General features: G+C 47.8%; 1 protein-coding gene across 1 annotated transcript in view; it reads right to left on the bottom strand.

Moving 5' to 3' along the window:
* LOC144829455 (transmembrane 9 superfamily member 2-like) overlaps positions 1-13470 on the bottom strand; it is a 1692131-nt gene that overhangs the window by 882017 nt on the left and 796644 nt on the right. The window contains exon 7 of the mRNA XM_078688619.1: positions 11958-12069. Coding sequence (XP_078544745.1) covers positions 11958-12069 — 112 coding nt within the window. The remainder of the gene's footprint in view (positions 1-11957; positions 12070-13470) is intronic.

Genomic DNA, 13470 nt, shown 5'->3' with positions numbered 1-13470 from the left:
GTGTACTCTTTAACAATCACACACACATGCAAATTTGCAACCCCACTCACCCACGCAACGCCACTCACACACGCAACGCCACTCACTCACGCCACGCAACTCATACAGCGCAACTCTCACCCACGCAGCCCAATTCTCACCTACGCACTCATCCATGCAACGCCAATCTCAACCACACAGCTCTACTCAGCCACGCAGCGCCACACTCACCCATGAAGCGCTACTCACCCATGCAGCTTCACTCTCACCCAAGCAACGCCACTTTTTATTATTGCTCGCAATTTTGGCACTTAAGATGTGAGAGCATGCCACCCAGCCCTCCCTCTCTGCATGTGTTCTCCTCCTTTTGTCAAATTAATTCGCATAGTTGTGCTTTAGTGAGCCCACAGTAGTAGAGCACACGACGTGAAGAAATGGCATAAATGTCAATGCAGTACAGCTTTACACCACCCACTTGTGGGATTTAAAAATATAATAGCAGAGTTGGCAAGCAACCTCTATTTTTACAGGCCCTGCTGCAGTCGTATCATGTCACACTTCACGGCCATCTGTCTGACTCGCAGACTTTCTCCCCCAGCATTCTCTGGCGTCACACTTTGTCTCGTTTCACACACTACCCACAGACACAGCCACATCCCTACTCTGATGCACAAAACCTTCACAGTGTGTTCTTAATATTCTTTAAAAAAAAAAAAATTAGACCTACTCACTATGTCCTCTTAACCACTGAACATTTGTAACAAACAAACACAAAATAAATCTACAATTGTGTGGTCCATCATGTTTTTTTTTTCAAAGGGAGGCCTGGGGGAGTGTGTTGACAAAACCACAGTAGGATACTGGAGTGTTTTCAGTTCAGCCATTAAGATTCTTATCTGTTGGCGGGCATCCCCTGTGAGATGCAAACATCAGCTGCAAATGTGTGGGTGGGACATCATGTTTTTAAGGGAGGGATGGGGACGTCGGTCACGAAACCACACCAGGATACTGGCGTGCTTTAAGTTGAGCTATAAAGATTCTTATCTCTTGCCTGCCCTGTATACTCGCAAACAGGATATGGTTTCAGTGAACAGAAACCACTTCAAAAATATGAAAAGGCAAATGGTCAACAAACCACAACTTTGCAGATGAGCTGGTAGCATCATATCGCTGGATCCTATATCATTTAAAAAGTGACCACTTTTGTCGTAGACATATGTGTGGAGCTCATACTTTAAGGAACAGGAGTCAATGCAAAGCTACTAAAATAAATGTTTCCACCTTAGATAGGAAAGATAACGTCATTAATGTATTTACTACATTTCTAACGTGCGCAGGCACCCAGATGCTTCATGGTACTAAGTAGCTTATCTAAAAGCAAAACAGTTGCCCGTTTTCAAAGTTCCTGAGGGGAATCTTTGCTTTTGAAAATTCAATGCAAGGCAAGTTTGCTGAAAATGGCACCAAGAAAACAGTTTAGGGAAGGTACTTTATATCGTAACTGTGCAAGGACTAAAATGGCAGCGCAATCATCAGACAACTAATGGAGATTTTACTGGACAGTAATTTATAGCGCAAGTGGAAAACTGTTCTCCATCTGCTTAAAAACCCCATATGTATGTATGTGTGACGTGTATTGCGCAAACCTAGCCAAAAGGAAGAGGAGCACTGTATATGGTCACAGCAAGGGATACAGTAAAAAAGTGGTTGCAAGGGCAGCTGGGTTCTGAAAGTAGAGGAGGACTGCTACTCCAAAGTGATGTGATGTTCTTTAAATAGCAGTGCCTTCAGATATTTCCTAACTGGGCTGGTGCTCTACTGATGGAAGTATACAAGTCTAGTCATTCCTCATCCTGAGTGTATAGCTAGAACAAGCCTGTTGCATTTTCCTTTTTTGCACTTTCTTTACAGTCTGGTGTCCTTGTTGCCAATAGCCACTAGAGGAGATTATCTTGTCCGCCAAAAAGGCACTGGAGCCATCAATGAGGGCATTCATTGTAGATGATGAAGATGGTTTTGAGGACGGAACAGGCTGGGAAGGGGAGGCAGTGGAGTTCCCCCAGTGTGCAGGTGATGTGATCATACTCCTTTAGGGCCTTAGTGTACCATGCACGGTGACTTAAAAGGGAGTATGTAGCCTGGCAGTGGGGCATTGTGCCCATCCTGATGCATGACTACAAGGGCTTCGGTGGCAGTTCTGAAGTCACATTCTAGGAGGAACAGTTTTACTTTATTCAGTACAGAGAGCCGTCTTGGTTTTGTGGGTGATATGTTCCTTGAGGGTTGAGGCGGTGTCCAGGTATCTCTGAGTAACTTAACAATTGGAGAAAGTTGGGGTGTGATCCATTCCAGTCAACCAGATATAGAAACCTCAATTGGTTTTCTGCAAAACATGGAAAGCACCTCAATTAGCTGAGAAGAGAAAACTTTGACAAATTGTGAAGAAAAATACGGTACTACAGATAAGGAAGTTCCAAGAGGATCTGCATTCCTTTGCTAGTATCACTTTTAGAACTTTAACTCTAGGACCTGGCAAACACCAGGACACTGAAAGTGACTATCGCGGACATATCATGCACCTCAAGCCATAGCCTGTAAGGAGCCAAACGTGCTACTGAGGGCATATCATATCTTCACAGGACAGGCTGCCCCCCCCCCTTCCGTAGCAGAATAGATGGAAACATCTGCAGCCTCACTAACGTTTCCCGACTTGCTAAGCAGAAGGAGAGCAGTCAGCAAAATGCTCTTGCATCAATTTACATTCACCAATAACACTGGTGTGAAAAATTTCCTGAACCTTCTTAAGAGAAAGAGCGTGAAGTAAAAAAGCAACCAAACACACAATTGTCCTGGAAATCTACAACACATCTCTCAAAGAAGCTCTTCTCGAGAAAATTCAGTAATAAAAAAATCTGTACCTTTATTTTTGATGAGTTGTTAAGACGTCCAACTGTAGATCCCCAAACATATTGAAAATGTTTTTAGGCTATTAAATTGCAATAGAAACTTAATTCACATGATAACATTAAAACCTTGCTGAGAGCACCTCCAGCTCCCTTACCTGTTTCTTGGAACCTTTTTTTAAAATTTGTTTTGATTATTTTCAAAATGCAACCAAAGGAAGTTTCACAAGAAGAGGTTGATACAAAAAAATCAGTATATAGATATCAGGATGGCAAGTGAACTGCCGAACATATCCAATATTAACTCGATGTGCGTTAATTACATTGCTATGTTTCGTTCTCGTTTGAATCACAGATGTAAAAAGAAAGACAAAGAACTGGGGGTGAAGAGCTCCAAATTCCATTTGTCTCAATCACCCTTTTACGAAAACTTTTTTCAATATTAATTAAACTTCCTCTAAGGGTGTTTCTATGAGTGCATTCCCTTTGTTATTTGTATTGAGGTGTGTGTCAAGGAAATCTCTTTAATAAAAGACCACCAGCGGTTTACGATCTGCCAGATCCATACAGAACATCATCCATTGGCCAATACATTCCTTCATCCCCCAATTAAACATGGCTGAAATGTTGTGAAAGAGAGATCAAAAAAGATTGACAATTATGTTAGTGTTAACGCAATAGACTTCTTAATTTATCTCCTTCCCCTAGAAATGTTCCTATTTGGGCAGCATCACAACATAAAAGCCTCTCTGGAGTTCGAGGCATTGATCTATTAGTGAGGCAAGGTATAATGGCTTGGAATGGTTGAATGGTCCAAACACCTGGTGACGTGTTTAGATTTACACTCTTTTCCAAAGTATGATCACTCTGATACCAAATATCTTTTCCATGGGCAGGGAATGATCTAAATCTTAAGAGAGGATGTCTAGACAAACGTCAGGTAGACTAAGACAAGAGTAAAACTGAATGAATTAAAATGTAGCCATAACCCTATAAACAAAGTCAACAACTGAGTTCCTTTCGTAAAATGTGCTTTGGTTAATTCAAATGATTAGTCACTACCAGTCTCTAAGCAGCAGCCTGCTCATCAGGCAAATCATACACTTCTATCTCAACTGAAAGAACCAATAAATTATGATATCTAGGTAATTGCTAGTAATATTCACACAGCCAAAGAAGGAGAAGTAGTACAATCCATTAACTTAAAAGTATTAACCCCTAGCATTTTCCTCAGTGAAAAGCATTCGCTCTATGACAAGCCAGGAAGTATGCCACTGACTGTTTAGAAAGATAAAAGTGTCCTGCTTCTACCTATCTGAATACTCGATACACAGCCTTGAAAATAAGATTGATAGAAACCAGCTTCTGCTATGTATCTACAAAGAGATTTTTTTTTTTTTACAATCTGCAAATTACAGGAAAGGTGTCCCAACCCTTGGGCCTTTGTGCAAGATATCAGTTTATTTTTTATTTTAAAGGTTTTGTAAAGCGCGTAGTAACTCAAAGAGCATCCCAGCGCTGAACCTGTTCTCCACGGGGGGTTCAGCCGTCTGATGAAATTATGTCTGCGGTGACTTTGTAATGAATTATCTATCTGCTCTTTAGTTACTGGTTTCATCTTCAAAGTAGAGTTTTTTTTTTTTTTTTTTTAATTTGTTTTATTGTTGCATCAAAGTATACAAGCACAGTGTAGATGATCTGCTGATGTGGCCTCAACATTCAGCCACGAACAGCGAAGCGTGCAACGTTTTCTTGTTTTTATACAACTGGTGCAAATATACATTTCCTTGAGTAATCAGTGCAGGTCGTACAGACATGTCCGCAAGTCGGGAAACAGTGAATCCGCTTCGCCGACAGGGCGGTGGATAATAGCAGGTATGTAGGATCCCGCCTCGTGAGCGTAGGATCGAGGTCTGTACTGTTCATATAGTGATGGCACCTGAGAACGGGGGGGACAAAACTGTGGGAGGGAAGCATGTGGGCGCTAGCAGGGTCTGAGCAGGGGAATGCTGGCGACGGGCGTCAGGGGGGGGCCACGGAGCCAGTCGGTCCGCGCTTCAAGAGCAAAGGGGGGGGAAAAGGGGAGTGGGCAGGAGGAAAATATCCCTGGTGCATGTGGGCCTCACGGTGGGTGGTACGACATATAAGGGTTTGGTCAGGGTGTGGGGGGTATCGGGAGACTGTCTCGGGAGGGTTGTTGCCATGTAGAGGCTACTGGTCCTCTCGGGCGGGGGGGGGGGGGGAGGAGTAGACGGGTCATCTGCATGTGTGGATTGCCGGAAGCTATGGAGGAGCATGGCCCATTCCATGGATATGGGAGTTTTGCGCGCACCCTTGGCTTCTTCCTCTCTAAGGGCGTCCTCTTCCGCCGCCGCCCATTTACCGACCGCACCCATCCATGCCGCTGCAGGAGGACCCTCCGGGGAACGCCAGCGCATGGTAATGCATCTGTTTGCCAACAGGAGTGCTAGGGACACGAAGCGTCTACGTACCGGGTCTCGCTTAGGAACATGAAAGATGCCTAGTGCGCTGGACTCCCAGGTGGCTAGTGTAGTGAGACCTGTAAGTCCCGCCAAAGTGTCGTGTACCGCCCGCCAAAAGGGGTGAAGGATGGGGCAGCTCCAAAACATGTGTCGAAAATCTGCCGTAGGGGAGCAGCATCTGGGGCAAAGGAATGATGTGGAGGGATAGAACTTCTGCAAGCGCGCTGGGGTGAGGTATGCCCTATGTAGGATATAGTATTGGATGTTCTTGAAGCGGGCGTTCCTAGAGACGCGTTTTGGGGCTTCAAGCGCTTTAGTCCACTCAGAGTCATGTAGCGCGCGACCAATGTCCTCCTCCCATGTAGCTCGCAGAGTCGTAAGGGGAGTGTGTGAGAGTTCCCGGATGGATTTGTATAACCAGGTGATTAAGTGGCGTCCCACCCCCATACGTAGGATTGTATGTATTACTGGATGCGTGTCTGGCTCGCCAGTGCAGAGATTAAAATGGGGTCGGTATCCGTCGAGCAGCTGTCTATGCCTGAGGAATTGGCCTGGGGAGAGTCCGTACTCTGCGACCAGGCGGTCAAACGATTTTAGCTGGCCTCCCTCGAAGAGCGATTCCAGATCTGTGATGCCACAGAGTGACCATTCGGTGAACATTGGAGCGGTGAAGTAGGAGTCCTGCCTGGGGCTGCCTTTCAGTGGTAGTAGCGGGGAATACGGAGGGCTATTGGGGGATAACCGGTGGATCCGCATCATGCACCGGCGCGCTATCGCCACCTGAAGGGGGTATGTGCGCCGTGGCTTGGTGCCCGGGAGGAGAAGACGGGTGAGTTCTGGAGTTGCGATTCTGCCGGTCGAAGTGACAGTCTCCTGAGGGTAGCGGTCCGCTGTCCAGTAAGACAGCCATTGGAGTTGCGCCGCGAGGAAATATGCTTCGAAGGATGGAGCTCCGAGCCCTCCTAGCATCGTAGGAAGTTGGAGGGTTTTCAGGGCGACCCTATGGCGGCCCTCGCCCCAGATAAGGGTCCCTAGGAGGGAGTCAACATCGCGGAAGAAGGACCTGGGCGGTATAACCGGTAAATTTGCGAAGTGGTAAAGGAGTCGGGGAAGCATCACCATTTTCGCTAGGGCTATTCGTCCTATCGGGGCCAACGGGAGTTTATTCCAGAAGGCGACAGTCGGCCGTAGACTAGCGAGCACTGCGCGGTGATTACCTTCAAACATGGCTGCTGGAGAATGGTACAAGCGGACACCAAGGTACCGTGGAGCCTCCGCGGACCACGAGAGTTTATGTGGGCCGAGTCCAACTTCTCGGGGGGGTAGGCTCGGGTGTAAGGGGTAGACTGTGGACTTGTCCCAGTTCACCTGTAGGCCCGAGGCGTCTGCAAAGTCCGCCAACGCTGCCCCTATGGGGGCCAGGTCCGTTTCGATGTCTCGGACGTATATGAGGAGATCGTCCGCGTACATGGACACGCAGTGCGTGTCATCCGCGAGAGGGATTCCCCAGTTCACACCCTCCCGGCGCAGTCGAACCGCCAGCGGCTCAACTGCCAGCGCGAATAAGAGCGGCGACAAGGGACACCCCTGTCTTGTGCCCCGCCGAACACCGAATGCTGGTGATATGCGTCTCCCGATACGAACCCGAGTCGTGAGATCGGTATACAGGAGGCGCGTGTACGCCATGAGTGTCGGGCCTATATTGAGTCGCTGCAGGACAGAAAAGAGGTAGGGCCAGGTGAGGGTGTCGAACGCTTTTTCCAGGTCCATGATGAGGCAGGCAGCACGAGGAAATCGGTCACGCACCTGATCCTGAACATGGAAGACTCGGCGGAGATTCTGGGAGGTGTTCCTTCCCGGCACGAAGCCGCATTGGTCTGGGTGGACCAAGGGGCGAATGATCTGCGCATACCGATCCGCCAAGATTTTCCCCAGGATCTTACAATCGGCCGACAGAAGCGTAATGGGGCGATACGACCCCAAGTGAAGTGGATCCCTATGGGGTTTGGGAAAGGTGACTATCACGGACTCCCGCAGTGACTGGGGTAACCTACCTAGATGAAGAGACGCCCCGAACACCTGTGAGAGACGGGGGACCACTAGGGGGGAGAATGTTGAGTAGTATTCTAGTGGGAAGCCGTCCAACCCCGGCGCTTTATTACGGGACATGGCTCGTATCGCCTGGGTGATGTCAGACGGGACAATCGTGGCGTCGAGGGAACGCTTGTCGACGTCCGATATTGTGGGTAAAGTCAGAGGGTCTAGAAAATTGTCCACAGAGGACGGGAAGCCCTGGGCCGGGGTCCCGTACACTTGTGTATAATGGCGCTGGAACGCCAGCAGAATCTCGGCCTGTGAGCGCACCAGCACACCGTCCGGGTTGATAATATCTGTAATGGGCTTGATTTCGGTGTCCTGCCTTGCCATCCAAGCCAATAGCGCCCCGGCTTTGTCTCTGTCTTTATGCACTCTAGAGGCATAAGCCCTAAAATTGTACTTCCGGAGGTCAGCGCAGGCGGTTTGGTATTCCGTCTTAGCCTCGGCCGTAAGTACAGCGTGCTCCTCCGAGTCGTCAGGCCGCTTAGTGAGTGCGGCTAGAGCCTTTTCCGAGGTTAGGAGTGTCCGCTCCAAGGTGCGGCGAACCCCCACCACCTGTTTGATGCATTCTCCCCTAGCCACCACCTTAAACGCGTCCCACTCCACTAGGACCGACGACGCCGTATTCTCGTTATGTGTGAAGTAGTCCTGTATGCTGGTTTTGTGTGTGTCTCTGAACACTGGGTCGGTCAGGCAATCCCTAGGGAGGCGCCAAGTGGGGACCGGTGGGTGGGGGGGGCGCCAGGATAGACGTATAATGTGAGCATCATGATCCGAAAGGATCCGGCCCAGGTAGTCTGTAGACGTGATCTTAGGGAGAATTGGTGCAGAACAGAGGAAGCGGTCTAGGCGGACCCGGAGGTTGTGTGGGATCGAGTGGAAGGAATAAATGCGAGCCAGTGGATGTAGGTGTCGCCATGCGTCGGTGAGCGCCCAATGTGTGACCCATGTCCTAAAGAGCGCTGCCTGCCGGGGGGCCGGGGAATGTGCGGGGGGAGGATGTGAGCGGTCCAGGGCGGGGTCCAGTGTGCAGTTAAAGTCGCCTCCCAGTATCCATGGGACTGTAGTGAACTGGGCCAAAACGCCCGTGAGGTGATCCCAAAATTTATCCTGGTCTATGTTAGGGGCGTAGATGCTGCCGAGGAGTAGTCCCTGCCCGTCCAGTATTCCCTCCAGAAGCGCATACCTGCCCTCTTTGTCTACCACCCGTCGGAGTACCCGGAAGGGAGTACCCGGCCTGACCCAGATTAACGCGCCGCGTGCAAACGCTGAGTATTGTGTGGCACAGAAGGTCCCTCGCCATTTAGACTGTAGGCGAGTGAGTTCGGTAGCGTTCATGTGTGTCTCCTGTAGGAGTGCAATGTTGGCTGACATGCGTCTAATGTAGGCGTAAACAGAATAACGTTTGCTGGGCGTGTGTAGGCCCCGCACGTTCAATGTAAGGATATTAATGTCCGAGCGTGGGATTGCCATTCTTGGGGTGTCGTGGTGAGGATGAGGGCCCCCCCATAGTACCCGAGGGCCTCCAGTGTGTATGTGTCACGTGTATTTCTGCGCGCCAAGCTTCCACAATCGTAGGGGAGGGACTAAGGGGATTAACAACCAGTAGAACTTTGGGTGGGCAACAGTCCCAATACTGAGGATATATCACCGGAGGTGGCATATCCAAACTAGTGTCCCACTAGGGGAGAAATACAACAGGTAACTGCGGGGGTGGTAGCATGTGTCGCTGCCGGCTTGTGCGCGGGTCGGGCTCTTGTAGGAGAAGAGTCCATCGCTCGGTAGCGCATCCAATAAGCAGGCAAAGCAGTCTAGGCTCCTAGACGTCGCGCAACACAGTGGGTAACCATAAGAAGGATACAGTAGTCAATAGTTCATTGTTCATGAAGAGGTGGTAGGTTGGCCGGCCAGAGTAGCGTCCAGTATAGGTGCCGCCAGGAGGGGGGAAGAGATTGGGCCAAATCCCGACATCGTCCCATCGCTGTCTCGGTCTTTCTCTGGGGTGAACAGGTGCGGGTGACCTTCCGGGTCCGATGCTGGAGGTGACGTGTGCAGTTCGGTCACCGCTCGCAGGGCGTCTCGTCGCTCTTGCATGATTTGCGTGAGGTCGGGTGAACCCGTGGGGGAGGACGCCTGGCTTTTGGGGCGGCCAGATCGGGTACGGCTCGTACCACGTCGTCTAGGTCGTCTGGAGTCGTAGTTGCGTGTCTTCTGGGGTCCGGGTTTAGGGATCAGTGGGCAGTGAAGTTCAGTCCAATCCTGTGCCTCCGCCGCCGTAGTGAAGAAAAGGGCCTTTCCTTTGTGTAACACTTTGAGGCGGGCCGGGAACAGCAAGGAGTATTGCAGATCATTAGCACGAAGGCGTCTTTTGACTTCGAGAAAGGTGGACCGTCGTTGTTGGACCTCCCGGGCGTAGTCTGGGAACACCATAACATGTTGATCCTCCACCTGCAGGGGGCCCACTGCCCGGGCCGCACGGAGCACCGCATCGCGGTCTCGGAAGTGCAGGAATTTAGCTAGCATGGGTCTTGGAGGGAGGCCGGGTTTAGGTGCCCGGGCCGGGACTCTGTGGGCCCTTTCGATGGAGAAGTACGGCGATCGCTCACTCTCCGGGGTGAACGATCTGGTCCAGGATTCCATATAGGTCAGAGGATCCGAATTTTCAATCCCTTCCGGCAGGCCCAGGACGCGGATGTTACATCTTCTTGAGCGGCCTTCTAAGTCCACCGCCCGTTCTTCTAGGGCTTCCACGCGGCGTAGGACCTCTCTCATATCTTCCTCTTGCATCTTCACCACAGGTTGTAGCTCTGTCACGGTTCGTTCTCCGTCCTTCACTCTATCCGCCAACTTACGATGTTCATCACGGATCAAACTTATGTCCGTCGTCAGGGCACCCAGTCTCTCTTCCATGGAAAGGCGAGACATTTCGATCGCCGCCAGCACCTGGTCCAATTTTGCCGTCAGCGTAGGGTCTGTTTGCGACGCATTGGGTTGCGTCCATGTCCTGGTGTGTGGCATCTTCTCAACGGCCGTTTCGGGGACCACCGTCCCTTGCGTGGTCTTTGTTCTCCCCATAGGTGTCGTCGCGTGGGCCCCCGGGCTTCCGTGTACTCCGAGAACAGCAGGTCGACGTAGCTGGGTTAGGGGCCGTTCAGTATCAACTGGTCTCTCCTGTCCCCCTCGGCTCCGGGGCGGCTCTCCCCGTCCCAGGAAACCTCCACCAGTTCAGGGTGTCCGAGGTGGTCTGCGGCCGTCGGGGCCGAAAGCCTCGGCGTCAGAAGGCCCCCCCCCCGGTGTGTGGCACAGTGTCAATACCGGAGGGTCAGAGGTCAGGTGGAGTGATTCCAGGGGGGTACCAGGGCAGTGGACGGCCACCAGTAGTGTCTCGAGTGCGGGGGGGGCACCCCTGCCCCGCGGCGAGGCTCGCGCCGCTCCCGGAGTCTATGCCTCTGTGGGCGCCATCTTGGGGTCAGGCATTCGGGTCCGCCGTCATCTTCAAAGTAGAGTTAAGTTTAGAATACTAAATACAACCAAAGAAGAAAATAAGATATGTGGTAAGATATTTTAAAAAAAAGTTAAAGACCAAAGGAATGATGTAAAGAAGATTGTATAAACACTCGCTTGGGGTGAGTAACTATATGGTGATTTTAGGGTGGACGATATACTAACAAACAGACAAGTGTCCAAATCACTTGTGTTCTGTACATTTTGTAAGGAATCATAACATCTCCATCACCTTAGTGTTCACCGTAAAGAAGTTTTAGACACTGAAGAATTTACAGCTTCATAACTTACATCATATTGCTCTTGTAAATTCAAGGAAGTGTTAATACTCTTATGAGCAGGCACAAAAATGTCTTGCCCCAACCTCATTCTAAGGCTTTGGATCTGTGGACTTGAACAGGTATCTTCGACTCTAAAAAGCCGTCTGCTTTCTCTAAATTTGGCCAGAATTCATAGAACCTCATTAAACAACCTGAATTGCAGCACAGATAATACTTCTGGTGCCAAAGCCAGTTCATTCCTTGCAGTTTACCAAGTCATTCCAGAATAGGATCAGCCATTTTCTTACGTTCTGGAGAGCTTCTCTGCCTCGTATTATTTTTACTAGCGCTGATGTATACAAGACTGGCGATTGCTCTAAGATCTTGGTCTCGTAGTGCTTTTTACAACTTCTATTCAAAATTCTAATTCTTATTAGAATGATGAACATATTAACACCACATTGAACAATCATGGGCGTCAACTTTCTGAGATCACATTGTCCATATGCTGCATGTGTTGAAACCTGAATACCAAAAGTAAAAATACAAAAGACAAGAGGCCAAACTGAATTTTAACTGGTGTATATGACTGACATATATCAAAGGTAGACTATCTGCAGAGAGACTAGTTTCCACTAGAAATGTTAAGTATAACAGTCAAACATGACATACATTGCTCATTAATATAGAAGTAAATTGAGTTTATAAATATTTTGCTATGTAAGACTTACTTCAAACTTTATGGAATAGGTGTAAGTGACATCGAATTTTCCCGTTTTGCCATCAATAATTTCCATTGGAGGACCCACACATGTTAATGGTTCTTTTGAAGGATGTTTAACACTAGATAAAAAAAAAAATTAAAGGACGTAAGACTTCACTAGTAAAATGCCACAGAAGACATGAAAAATAACTAAAATCCAATTACTACATGGTATGTTTATAACTACTACTAGTACTGATATTCCCTCTCCCGTGCAAATAAATCCACTACAACACTGTTATTTTTCACCCGACAATAAAATTGTGTGAAAATTAGCCTAATGAAAAAAGATAAATATTAGAAGTAATTTTACAACTCATTAGAGAAATATTTCAGAATGAGATCCCAGTTTGTGGTGAGATCACAATGTATTCTCTTAAAAAATGAAGTTTCACTGGTTGAATATAGTCCAACTATGAGAAGAGGTGGCACACTCAGAGTTAATTCTGACCCATTAGGACCTCTATTGTTTACTAGTGTACAGGTGGACACAACGTGGAGAGACCGCACTGGGGAGACCGCTTAAAAATTCTCTTTTCCTTGGCTCTTCTACTGCACACGAAAGGGTCTGGACTCCACCTACATTCCTCGTTCACACTTTTATTAAACAGAATACTGCCCAAAGTATTGTTGAATTAGTTTGTCACTTAATATTATAACAGATTTTAATTTTCAAACCCTACAGAAATTTATGTTTGATTCTTGCTGTGTTGTTATTATTGAAAATACTGAACCATGTTTAGATCTAATTCAAACTTCCATTCCAAATCCATATTTCTTGTCAAGATTAATTGCTCTTGGATACAGGGATGAAGGATTTTATCCAAAAGGGAGTTTTATCAGCAACATATTATCCATCAAAAATTTAAATAAAAAGCTACATCCGGTGATAAATCTTTGATATTTCAATTCTTTCATTGTGTAATGACATTTCAAGATGGAAACCATTTTACATTTAAAGGATTGTCTCTAATACAAAGATTGGATGGTTTGTTTGGGCCTCGAAGACTTGTCTCCTATACGCCCACGTTTCCTTCAGTTTTATTGGGGGAAGAAACTCTTTCAATTCACTGCTGTTTCATTTGGTCTTTCGTCTGCCCCTTGAAGTTTTACCAAGCTTTTAAACCCAGTGACAGTTAATTTCATATCGCTGGTATTAGACTAATAATTCACGTAGGCAATATCCTTTAAATGGATCATGACAAACCGAATCTCATCAATTATCTTCGGATCAAAGTTTCTTTAATAAAAAGTCTGGGTTTCATCATCAATCTGGAGAAATCTAATTTTTATCTTGTTCAGACATTGGAATTTTTGGGCTTTCAATTCTTTAACTTCAGCTCTACATCTACACCTGCCCTGGGAAAATACAAAAAAAAACCTCAGTTCTTTTTTCTTTCTCACATTGCTCTAAGACATCAACAAGCATAGTGGGCTTTCTAGCATCCTCTATTCAAGCCATATTTTTGCTTAGTCACTAC

The sequence above is a fragment of the Lissotriton helveticus genome, chromosome 4_1 (assembly GCF_964261635.1).
Source record: "Lissotriton helveticus chromosome 4_1, aLisHel1.1, whole genome shotgun sequence".
Lineage (NCBI taxonomy): Eukaryota > Metazoa > Chordata > Amphibia > Caudata > Salamandridae > Lissotriton > Lissotriton helveticus.
Note: the sequence above shows the minus strand (reverse complement) of the source record. Positions and strands in the feature narration are given on the sequence as shown.